Genomic DNA, 17,365 nt, shown 5'->3' with positions numbered 1-17,365 from the left:
ATGGCTGGTGGGAGGGGCTGGCAAGGGGCAGATCATGGCTTGTGGGAGGGGCTGGCAGGGGGCAGATCATGGTTGGTGGGAGGGGCCGGCAGGGGGCAGATCATGGTTGGTAGGAGGAGCCGGCAGGGGCAGATCATGGTTGGTGGGAGGGGCCGGCAGGGGGCAGATCATGGCTGGTGGGAGGGGCCGGCAAGGGGCAGATCATGGCTGGTGGGAGGGGCCGGCAGGGGGCAGATCATGGCTGGTGGGAGGGGCCGGCAGGGGGCAGATCATGGCTGGTGGGAGGGGCCGGCAGGGGGCAGATCATGGTTGGTGGGAGGGGCCGGCAGGGGGCAGATCATGGTGGGAGGGACTGGCAGGGGGCAGATCATGGTTGGTGGGAGGGGCTGGCAAGGGGCAGATCATGGCTGGTGGGAGGGGCTGGCAAGGGGCAGATCATGGCTGGTGGGAGGGGCTGGCAAGGGGCAGATCATGGCTGGTGGGAGGGGCTGGCAGGGGGCAGATCATGGTTGGTGGGAGGAGCCGGCAGGGGCAGATCATGGTTGGTGGGAGGGGCCGGCAGGGGGCAGATCATGGTTGGTGGGAGGAGCCGGCAGGGGCAGATCATGGTTGGTGGGAGGGGCCGGCAGGGGGCTGTAACCTTCCTGGAACCATCCTCAGTACTCCTCCCAGGAGCCCTCAGTCCTGATGGTGGGCGGGGTCTTGGGAGGAGTTATGCAAATATCACACTGCATTCATTTGCTGGATGTCAGTCTGGAGAAGTGAGTGTTCCTGGCCAATAACCCCCCCCCCCCCCCCCCATCCCATGTGATGCTCCATTATTGAAAGAACTGAATCCGATGAATGAAAGGGGATGGGTCGGGGACAGTGAGGCTGGGGAGAAAAGGGGTAAATGTTGCTGGGTGTCCTCCAACCAGGAAGAAGTGAGGCTCTGTGTGACTTGCTGGTGTTTCTAATGTACATTTAGAGAAGTTGAATAGAGAAAGTAGCAGAGTATATCAGGAGAGGAGAGTTATAGAAGAAGGAGAGGAGTCCTCCAGCAGAGTATATCAGGAGAGGAGAGTTATAGAGGAAGGAGCAGAGTCCTCCAGCAGAGTATTTCAGGAGAGGAGAGTTATAGAAGAAGGAGCAGAGTCCTCCAGCAGAGTATTTCAGGAGAGGAGAGTCATAGAGGAAGGAGAGGAGTCCTCCAGCAGAGTATTTCAGGAGAGGAGAGTCATAGAGGAAGGAGCAGAGTCCTCCAGCAGAGTATATCAGGAGAGGAGAGTTATAGAGGAAGGAGCAGAGTCCTCCAGCAGAGTATCTCAGGAGAGGAGAGTTATAGAGGAAGGAGAGGAGTCCTCCAGCAGAGTATCTCAGGAGAGGAGAGTCATAGAGGAAGGAGCAGAGTCCTCCAGCAGAGTATCTCAGGAGAGGAGAGTCATAGAGGAAGGAGCAGAGTCCTCCAGCAGAGTATTTCAGGAGAGGAGAGTTATAGAGGAAGGAGCAGAGTCCTCCAGCAGAGTATTTCAGGAGAGGAGAGTTATAGAGGAAGGAGCAGAGTATTTCAGGAGAGGAGAGTTATAGAGGAAGGAGAGGAGACCTCCAGCAGAGTATTGATCATCTCGGATTTTTTTTCTCTTGCAGGTTGTGGCCCCAATTTTGGTAAATCCCAGAAACCAGCAGAATTGGCCCCAGGTCTTGTCTCAGGACGTCGGGCGTCACGTGAGCTCCCTGAAGAGCAATGTGTCGGTGATGGTGGGACAGGTCCGCGGGAAGACGCTCCTCCCCCTCCCATCCGGATCGGAGAAGGTGGAGGACATCGAATATGAGAGTGAGAAGAAGTATGTGCACCCCTCTGTGTTCTATATCTGGATATTGTAGGTCCTCTCATTGCTGGGGGGGGGGCGCCATGTTGGTCTCATATGGACATTCCAGTCCCTTTTATTTTTCCTTTTGGTTGGTCCGAGTTCTATGTGAGAGGGAAGAATGTGGTTGGCTGAGGGGGGGGGGGGGGGGGGAGGGGGAGGGGGGTCTACAGGTTTCCTAGAAATTTAATTGATCACTTTCTCTAACTGCAAAAGAACGAGATCTATCAACTGTCATCTCATCCCTATAGGTCAGGTCAGGTATAGAGAGGTCAACTGTCATCTCATCCCTATAGGTCAGGTCAGGTATAGAGAGGTCAACTGTCATCTCATCCCTATAGGTCAGGTCAGGTATAGAGAGGTCAGCTGTCATCTCATCCCTATAGGTCAGGTCAGGTATAGAGAGGTCAACTGTCATCTCATCCCTATAGGTCAGGTCAGGTATAGAGAGGTCAGCTGTCATCTCATCCCTATAGGTCAGGTCAGGTATAGAGAGGTCAACTGTCATCTCATCCCTATAGGTCAGGTCAGGTATAGAGAGGTCAGCTGTCATCTCATCCCTATAGGTCAGGTTAGGTATAGAGAGGTCAGCTGTCATCTCATCCCTATAGGTCAGGTATAGAGAGGTCAGCTGTCATCTCATCCCTATAGGTCATGTATAGAGAGGTCAGCTGTCATCTCATCCCTATAGGTCAGGTCAGGTATAGAGAGGTCAACTGTCATCTCATCCCTATAGGTCAGGTCAGGTATAGAGAGGTCAGCTGTCATCTCATCCCTATAGGTCAGGTATAGAGAGGTCAGCTGTCATCTCATCCCTATAGGTCAGGTCAGGTATAGAGAGGTCAACTGTCATCTCATCCCTATAGGTCAGGTCAGGTATAGAGAGGTCAGCTGTCATCTCATCCCTATAGGTCAGGTCATGTATAGAGAGGTCAGCTGTCATCTCATCCCTATAGGTCAGGTCAGGTATAGAGAGGTCAGCTGTCATCTCATCCCTATAGGTCAGGTCATGTATAGAGAGGTCAGCTGTCATCTCATCCCTATAGGTCAGGTATAGAGAGGTCAGCTGTCATCTCATCCCTATAGGTCAGGTATAGAGAGGTCAGCTGTCATCTCATCCCTATAGGTCAGGTCAGGTATAGAGAGGTCAGCTGTCATCTCATCCCTATAGGTCAGGTATAGAGAGGTCAGCTGTCATCTCATCCCTATAGGTCAGGTATAGAGAGGTCAGCTGTCATCTCATCCCTATAGGTCAGGTCAGGTATAGAGAGGTCAGCTGTCATCTCATCCCTATAGGTCAGGTCAGGTATAGAGAGGTCAGCTGTCATCTCATCCCTATAGGTCAGGTCAGGTATAGAGGTCAGCTGTCATCTCATCCCTATAGGTCAGGTATAGAGAGGTCAGCTGTCATCTCATCCCTATAGGTCAGGTATAGAGAGGTCAGCTGTCATCTCATCCCTATAGGTCAGGTCAGGTATAGAGAGGTCAGCTGTCATCTCATCCCTATAGGTCAGGTCAGGTATAGAGAGGTCAGCTGTCATCTCATCCCTATAGGTCAGGTCAGGTATAGAGAGGTCAGCTGTCATCTCATCCCTATAGGTCAGGTCAGGTATAGAGAGGTCAGCTGTCATCTCATCCCTATAGGTCAGGTATAGAGAGGTCAGCTGTCATCTCATCCCTATAGGTCAGGTATAGAGAGGTCAGCTGTCATCTCATCCCTATAGGTCAGGTATAGAGAGGTCAGCTGTCATCTCATCCCTATAGGTCATGTATAGAGAGGTCAGCTGTCATCTCATCCCTATAGGTCAGGTCAGGTATAGAGAGGTCAGCTGTCATCTCATCCCTATAGGTCAGGTATAGAGAGGTCAGCTGTCATCTCATCCCTATAGGTCAGGTATAGAGAGGTCAGCTGTCATCTCATCCCTATAGGTCAGGTCAGGTATAGAGAGGTCAGCTGTCATCTCATCCCTATAGGTCAGGTCAGGTATAGAGAGGTCAGCTGTCATCTCATCCCTATAGGTCAGGTCATGTATAGAGAGGTCAGCTGTCATCTCATCCCTATAGGTCAGGTTAGGTATAGAGAGGTCAGCTGTCATCTCATCCCTATAGGTCAGGTCAGGTATAGAGAGGTCAGCTGTCATCTCATCCCTATAGGTCAGGTCATGTATAGAGAGGTCAGCTGTCATCTCATCCCTATAGGTCAGGTCATGTATAGAGAGGTCAGCTGTCATCTCATCCCTATAGGTCAGGTATAGAGAGGTCAGCTGTCATCTCATCCCTATAGGTCAGGTCAGGTATAGAGAGGTCAGCTGTCATCTCATCCCTATAGGTCAGGTCAGGTATAGAGAGGTCAGCTGTCATCTCATCCCTATAGGTCAGGTCAGGTCTAGAGAGGTCAGCTGTCATCTCATCCCTATAGGTCAGGTATAGAGAGGTCAGCTGTCATCTCATCCCTATAGGTCAGGTATAGAGAGGTCAGCTGTCATCTCATCCCTATAGGTCAGGTCAGGTATAGAGAGGTCAGCTGTCATCTCATCCCTATAGGTCAGGTCAGGTATAGAGAGGTCAGCTGTCATCTCATCCCTATAGGTCAGGTATAGAGAGGTCAGCTGTCATCTCATCCCTATAGGTCAGGTATAGAGAGGTCAGCTGTCATCTCATCCCTATAGGTCAGGTCAGGTATAGAGAGGTCAGCTGTCATCTCATCCCTATAGGTCAGGTCAGGTATAGAGAGGTCAGCTGTCATCTCATCCCTATAGGTCAGGTCAGGTATAGAGAGGTCAGCTGTCATCTCATCCCTATAGGTCAGGTCAGGTATAGAGAGGTCAGCTGTCATCTCATCCCTATAGGTCAGGTCAGGTATAGAGAGGTCAGCTGTCATCTCATCCCTATAGGTCAGGTATAGAGAGGTCAGCTGTCATCTCATCCCTATAGGTCAGGTATAGAGAGGTCAGCTGTCATCTCATCCCTATAGGTCAGGTCAGGTATAGAGAGGTCAGCTGTCATCTCATCCCTATAGGTCAGGTCAGGTATAGAGAGGTCAGCTGTCATCTCATCCCTATAGGTCAGGTCAGGTATAGAGAGGTCAGCTGTCATCTCATCCCTATAGGTCAGGTCATGTATAGAGAGGTCAGCTGTCATCTCATCCCTATAGGTCAGGTATAGAGAGGTCAGCTGTCATCTCATCCCTATAGGTCAGGTATAGAGAGGTCAGCTGTCATCTCATCCCTATAGGTCAGGTATAGAGAGGTCAGCTGTCATCTCATCCCTATAGGTCATGTATAGAGAGGTCAGCTGTCATCTCATCCCTATAGGTCAGGTCAGGTATAGAGAGGTCAGCTGTCATCTCATCCCTATAGGTCAGGTATAGAGAGGTCAGCTGTCATCTCATCCCTATAGGTCAGGTATAGAGAGGTCAGCTGTCATCTCATCCCTATAGGTCAGGTCAGGTATAGAGAGGTCAGCTGTCATCTCATCCCTATAGGTCAGGTCAGGTATAGAGAGGTCAGCTGTCATCTCATCCCTATAGGTCAGGTCATGTATAGAGAGGTCAGCTGTCATCTCATCCCTATAGGTCAGGTCAGGTATAGAGAGGTCAGCTGTCATCTCATCCCTATAGGTCAGGTCAGGTATAGAGAGGTCAGCTGTCATCTCATCCCTATAGGTCAGGTCATGTATAGAGAGGTCAGCTGTCATCTCATCCCTATAGGTCAGGTCATGTATAGAGAGGTCAGCTGTCATCTCATCCCTATAGGTCAGGTCAGGTATAGAGAGGTCAGCTGTCATCTCATCCCTATAGGTCAGGTCAGGTATAGAGAGGTCAGCTGTCATCTCATCCCTATAGGTCAGGTCAGGTATAGAGAGGTCAGCTGTCATCTCATCCCTATAGGTCAGGTATAGAGAGGTCAGCTGTCATCTCATCCCTATAGGTCAGGTATAGAGAGGTCAGCTGTCATCTCATCCCTATAGGTCATGTATAGAGAGGTCAGCTGTCATCTCATCCCTATAGGTCAGGTCAGGTATAGAGAGGTCAGCTGTCATCTCATCCCTATAGGTCAGGTATAGAGAGGTCAGCTGTCATCTCATCCCTATAGGTCAGGTATAGAGAGGTCAGCTGTCATCTCATCCCTATAGGTCAGGTCAGGTATAGAGAGGTCAGCTGTCATCTCATCCCTATAGGTCAGGTCAGGTATAGAGAGGTCAGCTGTCATCTCATCCCTATAGGTCAGGTCATGTATAGAGAGGTCAGCTGTCATCTCATCCCTATAGGTCAGGTCAGGTATAGAGAGGTCAGCTGTCATCTCATCCCTATAGGTCAGGTCAGGTATAGAGAGGTCAGCTGTCATCTCATCCCTATAGGTCAGGTCATGTATAGAGAGGTCAGCTGTCATCTCATCCCTATAGGTCAGGTCATGTATAGAGAGGTCAGCTGTCATCTCATCCCTATAGGTCAGGTCAGGTATAGAGAGGTCAGCTGTCATCTCATCCCTATAGGTCAGGTCAGGTATAGAGAGGTCAGCTGTCATCTCATCCCTATAGGTCAGGTCAGGTATAGAGAGGTCAGCTGTCATCTCATCCCTATAGGTCAGGTCAGGTATAGAGAGGTCAGCTGTCATCTCATCCCTATAGGTCAGGTCAGGTATAGAGAGGTCAGCTGTCTGTCTGTATTCCGGTTTTCATCCAGCAGGTGGAGCCGCTTCTTGCTGAGCTCTTTCCATTCAGCAAAGATCATGATCCCCACTGATTGGGGATCTCTGGCTCTGACTCAGCAGGGGGGAGGGGGTGTTGGACCTCTGCAGAGAGACCCCACACAGAGCACCATGAAGGGCTCATTCAGACTTGCAATTAGTGGAGTTAAACACTTCCGAGTGCTCCTGGGGACCAGGCGGGAGGACAGAGCCGGCATCCCAGAAGTTATCTGCCTTCAGCCTGGCCCCGTTTGCTCAGATGGATCTGTATAGAAAGTGGGGGAGTCACTGCCCGGCCTCATTGCACTTGTGTGGAAACTCCAGCTTGAGCTACTGAGCTCTGCAGGCAGGTTCAAAAACAAAACTCTGCATGAGGGTCGCAGGCTCGTTCCACATGGCCAAGCCGCTCATCTTTATATCCAAGTACAACAGTCTGAGTTTTAGTCTTCTAGTAACAATTTGGTGCCATTTCTCTTCACTCTGTTTTATGGGAGTTGTTGTTGTTTACAGAGCTCAATTACTTAAGCTGGAATCTCCACGTGGTTATAGAGGGTGACATGACGGTTGTGTGGCCCAGCTCTTTTGTAGCCAGATATTTTCATTTCTACAGCACCTACAGGACACCTCTATGTCACACCTAGGGTCACAAATGACACCGCCGTTGGGCATGACGGACCTCTGCAGAGAGACCACTGCTTCCACAGGGAGCGAGGGTCCTTCTCTGCAGCATGCTAGCAAAAGACTTTTGTACTCCGGCTGTGACTACTCTCTGAAGAAAATTAACACCTTTTTGTTTTTCTTATGCACTTGGAACGTATTTGGCTAATTTCAACTCATTTAACATTTGAATGCATTTATCATCTTTATCGGGGGGCTCCAAACTTAAGCAAAAAAACTGTTTTTTGTCCTTCAGACATTAGAGGGGCTGGACTGGGGCCCAACGTCCTGAGGTCAGTGGGAAAAATTAACAACCCATCATTTGTTTCAGTGGGAGGAATAGTGCCCCATCATTGGTGTCAGTGGGAGGAATAGTGCCCCATCATTGGTGTCAGTGGGGGGAATAGTGTCCCATCATTGGTGTCAGTGGGAGGAATAGTGCCCCATCATTGGTATCAGTGGGAGGAATAGTGCCCCATCATTGGTGTCAGTGGGAGGAATAGTGCCCCATCATTGGTGTCAGTGGGGTGAATAGGTCCCCATCATTGGTATCAGTGGGAGGAATAGTGCCCCATCATTGGTGTCAGTGGGGGGAATAGTGTCCCATCATTGGTGTCAGTGGAAGGAATAGTGTCCCATCATTGGTGTCAGTGGGGGGAATAGTGTCCCATCATTGGTATCAGTGGGAGGAATAGTGCCCCATCATTGGTGTCAGTGGGGGGAATAGTGTCCCATCATTGGTATCAGTGGGAGGAATAGTGTCCCATCATTGGTGTCAGTGGGGGGAACAGTGTCCCATCATTGGTATCAGTGGGAGGAATAGTGCCCCCTCATTGGTATCAGTGGGGGGAATAGTGTCCCATCATTGGTGTCAGTGGGAGGAATAGTGCCCCATCATTGGTATCAGTGGGGAGGGATAGTGCCCCATCATTGGTGTCAGTGGGGGGAATAGTGCCCCATCATTGGTGTCAGTGGGAGGAATAGTGCCCCATCATTGGTGTCAGTGGGAGGAATAGTGCCCCATCATTGGTATCAGTGGGAGGAATAGTGCCCCATCATTGGTGTCAGTGGGAGGAATAGTGTCCCATCATTGGTGTCAGTGGGAGGAATAGTGTCCCATCATTGGTATCAGTGGGAGGAATAGTGTCCCATCATTGGTGTCAGTGGGAGGAATAGTGCCCCATCATTGGTATCAGTGGGAGGAATAGTGCCCCATCATTGGTGTCAGTGGGGGGAATAGTGCCCCATGGAGCAGATAAAGCAGAGACTTCTGCTCTCTGAGGTAAATAGTTTTTTATTTAGAGAAGATGTTTTCCCCCTGATGAGGGCAATAAGGTGAAGTTTTTATTTGATCATGTATTGGTGTATCTCGGGTTGTGATGTGTGTGTGTATATATATATATATATATATATATAATATACGGACCTCCAATCACACAGGAGGACTTCCTCTGAGTTGCGCCTTGGTTTTTGTTGCGTTCTCTGCGGCGTCTATGAGAATGAATTCGGTGGCTGTGATTGGTCAGTGGGGAAGAGTTTCTTCTCGGTGACGGCGGCCGCCGTTTAATCTCATTTCTTTGTTGCGAAGTCTAATTTGCAGCCCAGGTAATGGAGCGGCGGGCCGTGTATGGCGGTGGCGGGGGGCTGGCTTTAACCCTTCCCGCGTTTCATTTATGGTGAGAGCGGCTGCTGAGTCACAGATATTCAGCCCTCCCCGAGGCTAATTGGAGCGATCGTTTAGCCCCGCGGTCTGCTCTGCGGATTTATCGATCCGTGTCTTCAGTGGGAAGCGGAGTTTATTGATATGTTGGAAGTCAAATAAAATCCGAGCTTTACAAAATCAGAAGTGCGACGGAGAAATCGTTGTAGAAGGTGGATGACACTCAAGAGTCGGGCCACCCAAACGTTACACATTATATTACCAAAAGTATTGGGACACCTGCCTTTACACACACGTGACCTGTAATGGCCCCCCAGTCTTAGTCCGGAGGGTTCAATATCGAGTTGGCCCTTTGCAGTTATAACAGCTTCACCTCTTCTGGGAAGGTCGTCCACAAGGTTTAGGAGATGTGTCTATGGGAAGGTTTGACCATTCTTCCAGAAGAACATTGGTGAGGTCAGGCGCTGATGTTGCACGAGAAGGCCTGCCTCGCAGTCATCCCAAAGGTGTTCTATGGGGGTTGAGGTCAGGACTCTGTGCAGGCCAGTCAAGTTCCTCCACCTCAAACTCACTCATCCATGTCTTTATGGACCTTGCTTTGTGCACTGGTCCAAATCATTTGGTGGAGGGGGGATTATGGTGGAGAGTGGAGGGGGGGTTATGGTGTGGGGGGAGGGGGGGATTATGGCGTGGGATTGCTTTTCAGGGGTTGGGTTTGGCTCTTTCGTTCCAGTGAAGGGAACTCTTAAGACGTCAGCATACCAAGACATTTTGGACAATTTCATGCTCCCAACTTTGTGGGAACAGTTTGGGGACGGCCCCTTCCTGTTCCAACATGACTGCACACCAGTGCACAAAGCAATGTCCATAAAGACATGGATGAGCTAGTTTGAGGTGGAGGAACTTGACTGGCCTGCACAGAGTCCTGACCTCAAATTAATAGAACACTTTTGGGATGAATTAGTGCGATCAGGCTATAGCGAATGTCGAGTTAAAAAGAAACTATCATGTTTCATCTATTTTAATAGATTTGTTTATTTATCTTTTTACTTGTATAACTGTGTTATTAATCTACAATATTCAAATTTTTGTTTTTACAAATATTTAATTCGTTCATCCATGATGTTGCTGTAGGAAACGTTTGTCTCCTGACTGGCTCTCCGGCAGGACCTGGATCACCTGCTGGTGGCACTGTGCTTCCCAGAGGGGGAGGTTGTAGTTCTGGTGTCCACCAGTGGGTGTCTCCCAGCAGATTCCAGCAATTAGTCTCCACCTAATGCTGGCTGTTGGGAGGGTATTTAGTCCCTCCTCTACTATTACACTTTTTGCTTCAGTGTTCTGATTTCCTTCCAGGTACTGCTTTCCACTTATCCTGAGCTTAGATCCTGATCTTTCCTCCTGTCCTGCATCCTGCTGCCTCTTTTCTCTGCTCACCTTGTACCTAATTTTGTCTTCCCCCTTCCCGTCTGTTCCCCGCATCTCCAGTTTTCACTGTTTATCAGCGTTCCCCATTTTTGTACATATTGTGTGTGTATATAGTTAGTTTGTTACACTCAGGCATGTACTGGCCATAGGGACTATAGGGAGTTTCCCGGTGGGCCGATGGCTCAGTGGGCCGGTTTCAGTGACAGCCAGTGGCATCGCTGTGGGGGACTTTTGGGGCTATAGCCCTGAATCTGGGGCCCATAGCCCCGAGTCAGTGCAGGAGTCCCCAACCACAAGGTCTCGGCCCACTACCTGCCCTCTTTCTGGTGACCCTGATATTAGGAGGGGCTCTCTGTGAACCCGGATGTAAGGGGGGGCTCTGTGGGGACCCAGATGTAAGGGGCTGGCTCTCTAGGGACCCTGATGTAAGGCAGATGATCTCTGGGGACTCTGATGTAAGAGGGGCTCTCTGGGGACCCTGATTTATAGTTTATATACTGTTTTTTGCGTGTTTGCAAAATTAAAGTGGGCCGGTCTGGATGAAGTCCAGGGCCAAATTTTTGTCCCAGTCCAGCCCTGGTTACACTCCCTATAACTTAGGATACTATTTGGGTATTTTGGTTATATGGTTGCGGTTCAGTTCAGTATCTTCATGTTTGATGCGTTTCCTGTTTGTTGGTGTTTTTGGATGTCTTTTGTTTTACTATATAATAGTCTGGTCTCGCTATTCTAGTGTAGCTATGCAGATTTGGTCATCCCTGCTGCTGATTCCTGACACTCTTATTGGCTCTCCATGAGATCCACAGAGTAGGTAGGGTGTGAGAGGTGTGCAAACAAAACTTGAGCTGTTGAGCTCTGTAAACATCAACTTTTTTATTTTTTTTTGCCTAGAGCAGTTACACCCCTTTCACACTGGGGCGTTTTTCAGGTGTTTTTCATGCGCTTTAGCGTTAAAAAAAGCACCTGAAAGAAGCTGCAACTGCAATCCCAATGTAAAAGCCCGAGTGCTTTCACACTGAGGCGCTGCGCTGGCAGAGCGTCAAAAAAAGTCCTGCAAGCAGCTTCTTTGCAGCGCTTTTGGAGCGGTGAATACAACTCTCCTAAAACGCCCCTTCCCATTGAAATCAATGGGAAGCGCTTGTAAAACACCCGGAAAACGCCTGAAAAACGCTACTGGTAGCAGCGTTTTGTGGACACTTTTAACCCTTTATTTGGCCACTAGCAGGGGTTAAAAGCGCCCCAATAACGCTCAAAAAACGCTGGTAAAGTGCTGCTAGTTTAAGCGGCGCTTTACGAGCGTTTTTTGGGCGCTGACATTTCACATTGGGACTGCAGATGAGGCTTCTTTCAAGCGCTTTACAGGCGCTTTTTTTAACGCTAAAGCGCTTGAAAAACGCCTGAAAAACGCCCCAGTGTGAAAGGGGTCTTAAGGAAGAACAGTTTTGGAAAAAATCTTAGGAGGTGCGAGCCGCATCCTGGACTACTGCCAACTACTATACTACTTCATGGAAGGTGGAAAGTGCTCTAACCGGAGACTTAGTTACTTAGTCAGGTTGAAAAAAGACACAAGTCCATCCACTTCAACCAGTCCAGTTCAGACTTGCCGCTCTTCTGCACAGCGGCCGTTCTGTCATTGCTCCGCCTCTTCTATCCCCTTGTCCAATCACAGAACATATTGTATTCTGTATTTTATTTGTGTTTTTGTACAAATTTTTGGATCTGTTACATTATATGATATTCTTTGAACCCTTTCAGAAATGTTTTATGTTATTTCATCCAGGGTTGTATTACTAATCCTGGTTTCAGCCCAAGAGGGGTTCTTTTCCCCCTAAAATGTATCCGATGTTCTTATTTTATATGAATTGGAAGGATGTGCTGAGCTCTCCAATCTACTCACTCATCTAGTTTCTGCACCTTCATGATTTGCCTTTTTAGGAAGGGTGAAGACTTCATTTAATCGTTTCTTTTCTTTTAAAAGGGAAAATCTAGCCAAGGCAATTGTACACGACATCGAGTCCGCCATCATTCAATGGAGCCACCAGGTCCGCGGGGTGTTAAACAGAGACTCCTCGGAGCAAATTCTACAAGGCCGCAACCCAAATCCCAACGTGGAGCTCGACTTCTGGAAGAGCAGGTACAGAGCCGCACGGGGCGTGGTGACAGAGACCTCAAGGGGTCGTTTTCTTGTATTCTTGAAACCCAACAAACCCAACCCCCCGGCTCCGTCATCTCCCAACCTCCCCCCCCCGACTCCGTCATCTCCCAACCCCCCCCCCCCCCCGACTCCGTCATCTCCCAACCCCCCCCCCCCCGACTCCGTCATCTCCCAACCCCCCCCCCCGACTCCGTCATCTCCCAACCCCCCCCCCGACTCCGTCATCTCCCAACCCCCCCCCCCCCGACTCCGTCATCTCCCAACCCCCCCCCCCCCGACTCCGTCATCTCCCAACCCCCCCCCCCGACTCCGTCATCTCCCAACCCCCCCCCGACTCCGTCATCTCCCAACCCCCCCCCCCCCCGACTCCGTCATCTCCCAACCCCCCCCCCCCGACTCCGTCATCTCCCAACCCCCCCCCCCCCCCCCGACTCCGTCATCTCCCAACCCTCCCCCCCCCCCGACTCTGTCATCTCCCAACCCCTCCCCCAGACTCCGTCATCTCCCAACCCTGACGGGAGACCAGTGATATCCTAACGCACGCTCTAGTGATAGGTAATATTTTGGAGCCCCCTATTCCTATGTTCTGTTCTAGGTGGTTCTCGGTGGTCCAGCTGCCCACTGAGCTAACCAGAGACATTGGAGTCTTCTCATCCCTAGAACTCTGACTCCACCGTCTGCACAGGGAGAGTCCAGGGCAACTAAAGGGAAAACTTTATTTCTTTTTGGATCCGTTATTCTGGAGGGTATCAAGTATCAGTGTAACATGCAACTGTCTGTTCTTGATTAGGGTAGCTCAGAGGTAGCGATACTTCTACTAATTGCCCCTATACCTACAGCATTTTTATTCAGAATTTTTTTTTTGTGGGGGAGGGGGGTTTGTATTTTGACAGCCAGAGCCTGCAGCTGTCAGGATACCCAAACACTGACTGGAGCTGATTGGATGCAACCGCTTTTAATCTGACAAATTTCCGCCCGGATCCTTCAATTTTCAAATAAAAAAAAAAATGTCGGACAGGCGGGTGCCAAAAGGGACAATCCTGACTCGAATTTCATTCGGTTAATCGGGAACCACCCAAAATCTGCACAGTGTATGGCCAGGTTTAGTCCAGCGGACAGAAGACAAATCCCTCACATAACATGAGACTGTAGAGAAAACATTGTTAAAGTAGAATTGAATTCTCACTACTGTAAGTGCCACAGGATTTCTTCTACTTTGTGTTTTTCTCCCCCTGCACTGACCAATTTGTGGATTGTAGAACGTTCTGGTAGGGGCTCCACATCACGGCTTTACTGTGATGACTACAGATGAGCATGACTGTGCAATGACCTTGTAGTCCAACTCTGGAGTGCACAGGAATGGGTCACCAAGGAGGAGAAAGTATCTTGGCAAAAGCAGGGCTTTTTTTCAGTGGGAACGTGGGGGAACGCAGTTCCGGCACCCTCACTACTAAATGTATGTAATGGCAAGGGGTACTGGGGTATGCTGGTGGGTCTATTGATGCTGGCAGGAACCTACTGTTGCTGAGGAGGTCTATTGTTGCTGGGTGGGGGGGGGGGGTCAATTGTTGAGGGACAGGTCTATTGTTGGGAAATCCATTGCTGTTGCAGGGGTGGATCTATTGTTGCTGGGGTGGTATTTTGTAACCGGCGGTCCATTGTTGCTGAGGGGGTATAGTGTTGTGTAGGAGATCCATTGTTGCTGCTGTGGGTCTAGTGTTCCTGGGGGTATCTACTGTATTACTGCTGGGGGGAGGTCTATTGTTGCTGGGGTAGGCCTAGTTTTGCTGGGGGGTATCTATTACTGCTGGGGTAGGTCTATTGGTGCTGGCTGCTGAGGATCGCTTTTACTGTTTTTCCTGTTATTATTAACAAATACCATAAAAATGATTTAGCACCACAAAAGGGTCGGTACTGGGAGGTTTGGTAGGGGGTTGGAACCAAGGGACGGGGCTCAGAGGTGGATGGAACCAAGGGTCGGTACTGGGAGGTGGGCAGGGGGATGGAACCAAGGGTCGGTACTGGGAGGTGGGTAGGGGGTTGGAACCAAGGGATGGGGCTCAGAGGTGAGTAGGGGGTTGGAACCAAGGGACGAGGCTCAGAAGTGGATAGGGGGTTGGAACCAAGGGACGGTGCTTAGAGGTGGGTAGGGGGTTGGAACCAAGGGACGAGGCTCAGAGGTGGGTAGGGGGCAGAGACAAGGAGTGACTCAGTTCCTGCACTTAATCCCTCAGAAAAAAAGCCCTGGACAAGATTAAGTACTTTACTTTCAAAACCTTAATGAGGTCACCTTCAGGTGATGATCAGGTGCTGACGCCAGCAGAGGCTCTCCCGATGTTCCCCAAGAGAAAATGTGAACGTTGGATAAGCTTTATTCACCCAGACAACACGAGCAAAGAGTCCTCACCTGATCCCTACTCTTCAGACACGTTTCATCCACAATGTTGGGCCTAATTGTCGAGGGCTTCTATGGGTGAATAAAGTTACCAGCTAGTCTTTTCCTTTTGGATTTGTTAAGCAAAGATAGTTCCTGGGGATAAACATGGGACCTAACCTATGGATTAAACGTTGACTTAATCTGCAACAACATATCTAGTTTATTGATGTTCTCATCCAAGGTTGGTTAGGTTGGGTATCTCATCCAAGGTTGGGTAGGTTGGGTATCTCATCCAAGGTTGGTTAGGTTGGGTATCTCATCCAAGGTTGGGTAGGTTGGGTAGGTTGGGTATCTCATCCAAGGTTGGGTAGGTTGGGCATCTCATCCAAGGTTGGGTATCTCATCCAAGGTTGGGTAGGTTGGGTATCTCATCCAAGGTTGGGTAGGTTGGGTATCTCATCCAAGGTTGGGTAGGTTGGGTATCTCATCCAAGGTTGGGTAGGTTGGGTATCTCATCCAAGGTTGGGTAGGTTGGGTATCTCATCCAAGGTTGGTTAGGTTGGGTATCTCATCCAAGGTTGGTTAGGTTGGGTATCTCATCCAAGGTTGGTTAGGTTGGGTATCTCATCCAAGGTTGGTTAGATTGGGTATCTCATCCAAGGTTGGTTAGGTTGGGTATCTCATCCAAGGTTGGTTAGGTTGGGTATCTCATCCAAGGTTGGGTATCTTGGGTAAAAAGAGTTTTGGATGAAAACATTGATAAGTGGACCTCCATGTATTTGCGTTTTAGATACACCTTTAAAGATCGCGTTGTGTTTCAGATATGCCGACCTGGAGTGTATATTCGATCAACTGAAAACCAGGAAAGTACGCAAAATGGCGCAGCTCCTGGAGAATATAGAGAGCAGCTATTTCCCAGCATTCAAAGCATTGTTCCGAGATGTTGTAGCAGGTAACCTCCGGACAGAACTCCTTGTGTTCTCTGTATGTAGGACGGTTTGTGTCATTCATTTTTTTTCCAGTGTGAAAACTGAACAATAATCACACATGGTGATCTGACAAGGCCCGGGCGTTTTTTGGATGGATTAATCCTTTAAAATTGAGTTTTGAATGGAGCCTCAAATATATGAAAAGCTAAGAAGCTCACCAGCTCTTTTTTTTTTTTTCTTCTCCTCAATTTCTTTTTGGGCCTGTAGAAAAGAGTCAAACCTCCCCCAAACACCACTGCATGGGTACCAACAAGCCAATACACACAATGCAGTTCTAATCAGTAGTAGACCCTCCTCATGAACAATTGGTCAGGCGTTGGGAGCTCATTTGTAAACAAGTGAAGACGCACACTCTGACTTTGTATGTTTGCCCTCATCAGTCACTGATTCATTCATATAGGCAGAGCCTGCTCATCCACAAGGCAACTTAGGCAGGAGCCCAGGGGCCGGTGTATGTGCAGGGGCCCAATCATACCCTTCATACTCCTGCAGGGAGATGGTGTGATTGGTCAAAGCTGTGCACCGGTCTATCACTTCACAAGAATGCATGGACTTGTAGGCAGAACAGACAATGCATTTACTTCTCTGTACCTATAGAACTCCTTATCAATCTCAATATGAAGGGCCTGTGACAGAACACCTTGGCACCCCGCTTGGGTGTTTCCACCAAACAGTGCCTCCTGCCCTCCAAACCGTTCCAGCAGACTGAGAGCAAATACCAGCCCTTTTTACCCCAAGCATCGTACACAGACAAGATGTTGGGCTAATAACCAAAGGATGACACTTTATTGAACAGAAATATAGTTTTTTTTTTATACAATTCAAAAGTCGGTCAGTCACCACATGAACAATAAAACTAAATATACATCCAAAACATCACACGATGGTAAATAACGAGGTAGATTTGACACAAAGCTAATCCCCTCCTGTAGGAACCTTCAAAAGTTAGCCAAATTAGCCAACAGACAGAAACAACAGGTAACTCAATTAACAATGGGAATTCACACCTAGGAAGCGCACAATGGGAGGAAAACACTAAACACCTTAAACAGATTATATCAGGAGACCTCACAATTGGATTGCTTTGATCAGATGATATAAACATCTGCTCTGAGTATTTCAATCTAAAGCAGTCATTGCTGGTTTTGGGCATAGAGGCCCTAATTATGTATCTGGGTCTGTCAGTTCTGTGTGTTTTGGTGAGACATGGACTTGAATCAGTAACAGGACTCCAAGGGTCCCTCAGGCACACACGTCCCAAAGAGTAGTGTCCTTAAAAGCCAGGGCCCATAGTCATTAGGCAAGAGGCCACCCTCAGGCCGAAGCTTTTATCTTGTGAAGCGTTCACCCAGGAACTCCCAACTACCATCTTCATACCCCTGTTAGTGCAATCTATTAAAGTTGTGCACCAGCCTAATGCCGTGTACACACAGCCGGACTTTTCGACAACAAAGGTCAGACGGAACAAATCCGTCGGACAATTAGACCATGTGTGGGCTTCATCAGACCTTCATCAGACAGACTTTAGATTTAGAACATGTTTCAAATCTTTCCGACGGACTCGAGT

The 17,365-nt window shown here is 49.1% G+C and overlaps 1 protein-coding gene across 1 annotated transcript in view; it reads left to right on the top strand.

Annotated features, from left to right (window-relative positions):
• Nucleotides 1-17,365, top strand: part of LOC143934988 (dynein axonemal heavy chain 9-like) — a 301,551-nt gene that overhangs the window by 13,913 nt on the left and 270,273 nt on the right. The window contains 3 exon segments of the mRNA XM_077458539.1: nucleotides 1,627-1,823; nucleotides 12,256-12,411; nucleotides 15,631-15,761. Coding sequence (XP_077314665.1) covers nucleotides 1,627-1,823; nucleotides 12,256-12,411; nucleotides 15,631-15,761 — 484 coding nt within the window.

The sequence above is a fragment of the Lithobates pipiens genome, unplaced genomic scaffold (genome assembly GCF_037356315.1).
Source record: "Lithobates pipiens isolate NorthernLeopardFrog02 unplaced genomic scaffold, aLitPip1_a1.2 Scaffold_28, whole genome shotgun sequence".
NCBI classification, from domain to species: Eukaryota; Metazoa; Chordata; class Amphibia; order Anura; family Ranidae; genus Lithobates; species Lithobates pipiens.
Note: the sequence above shows the minus strand (reverse complement) of the source record. Positions and strands in the feature narration are given on the sequence as shown.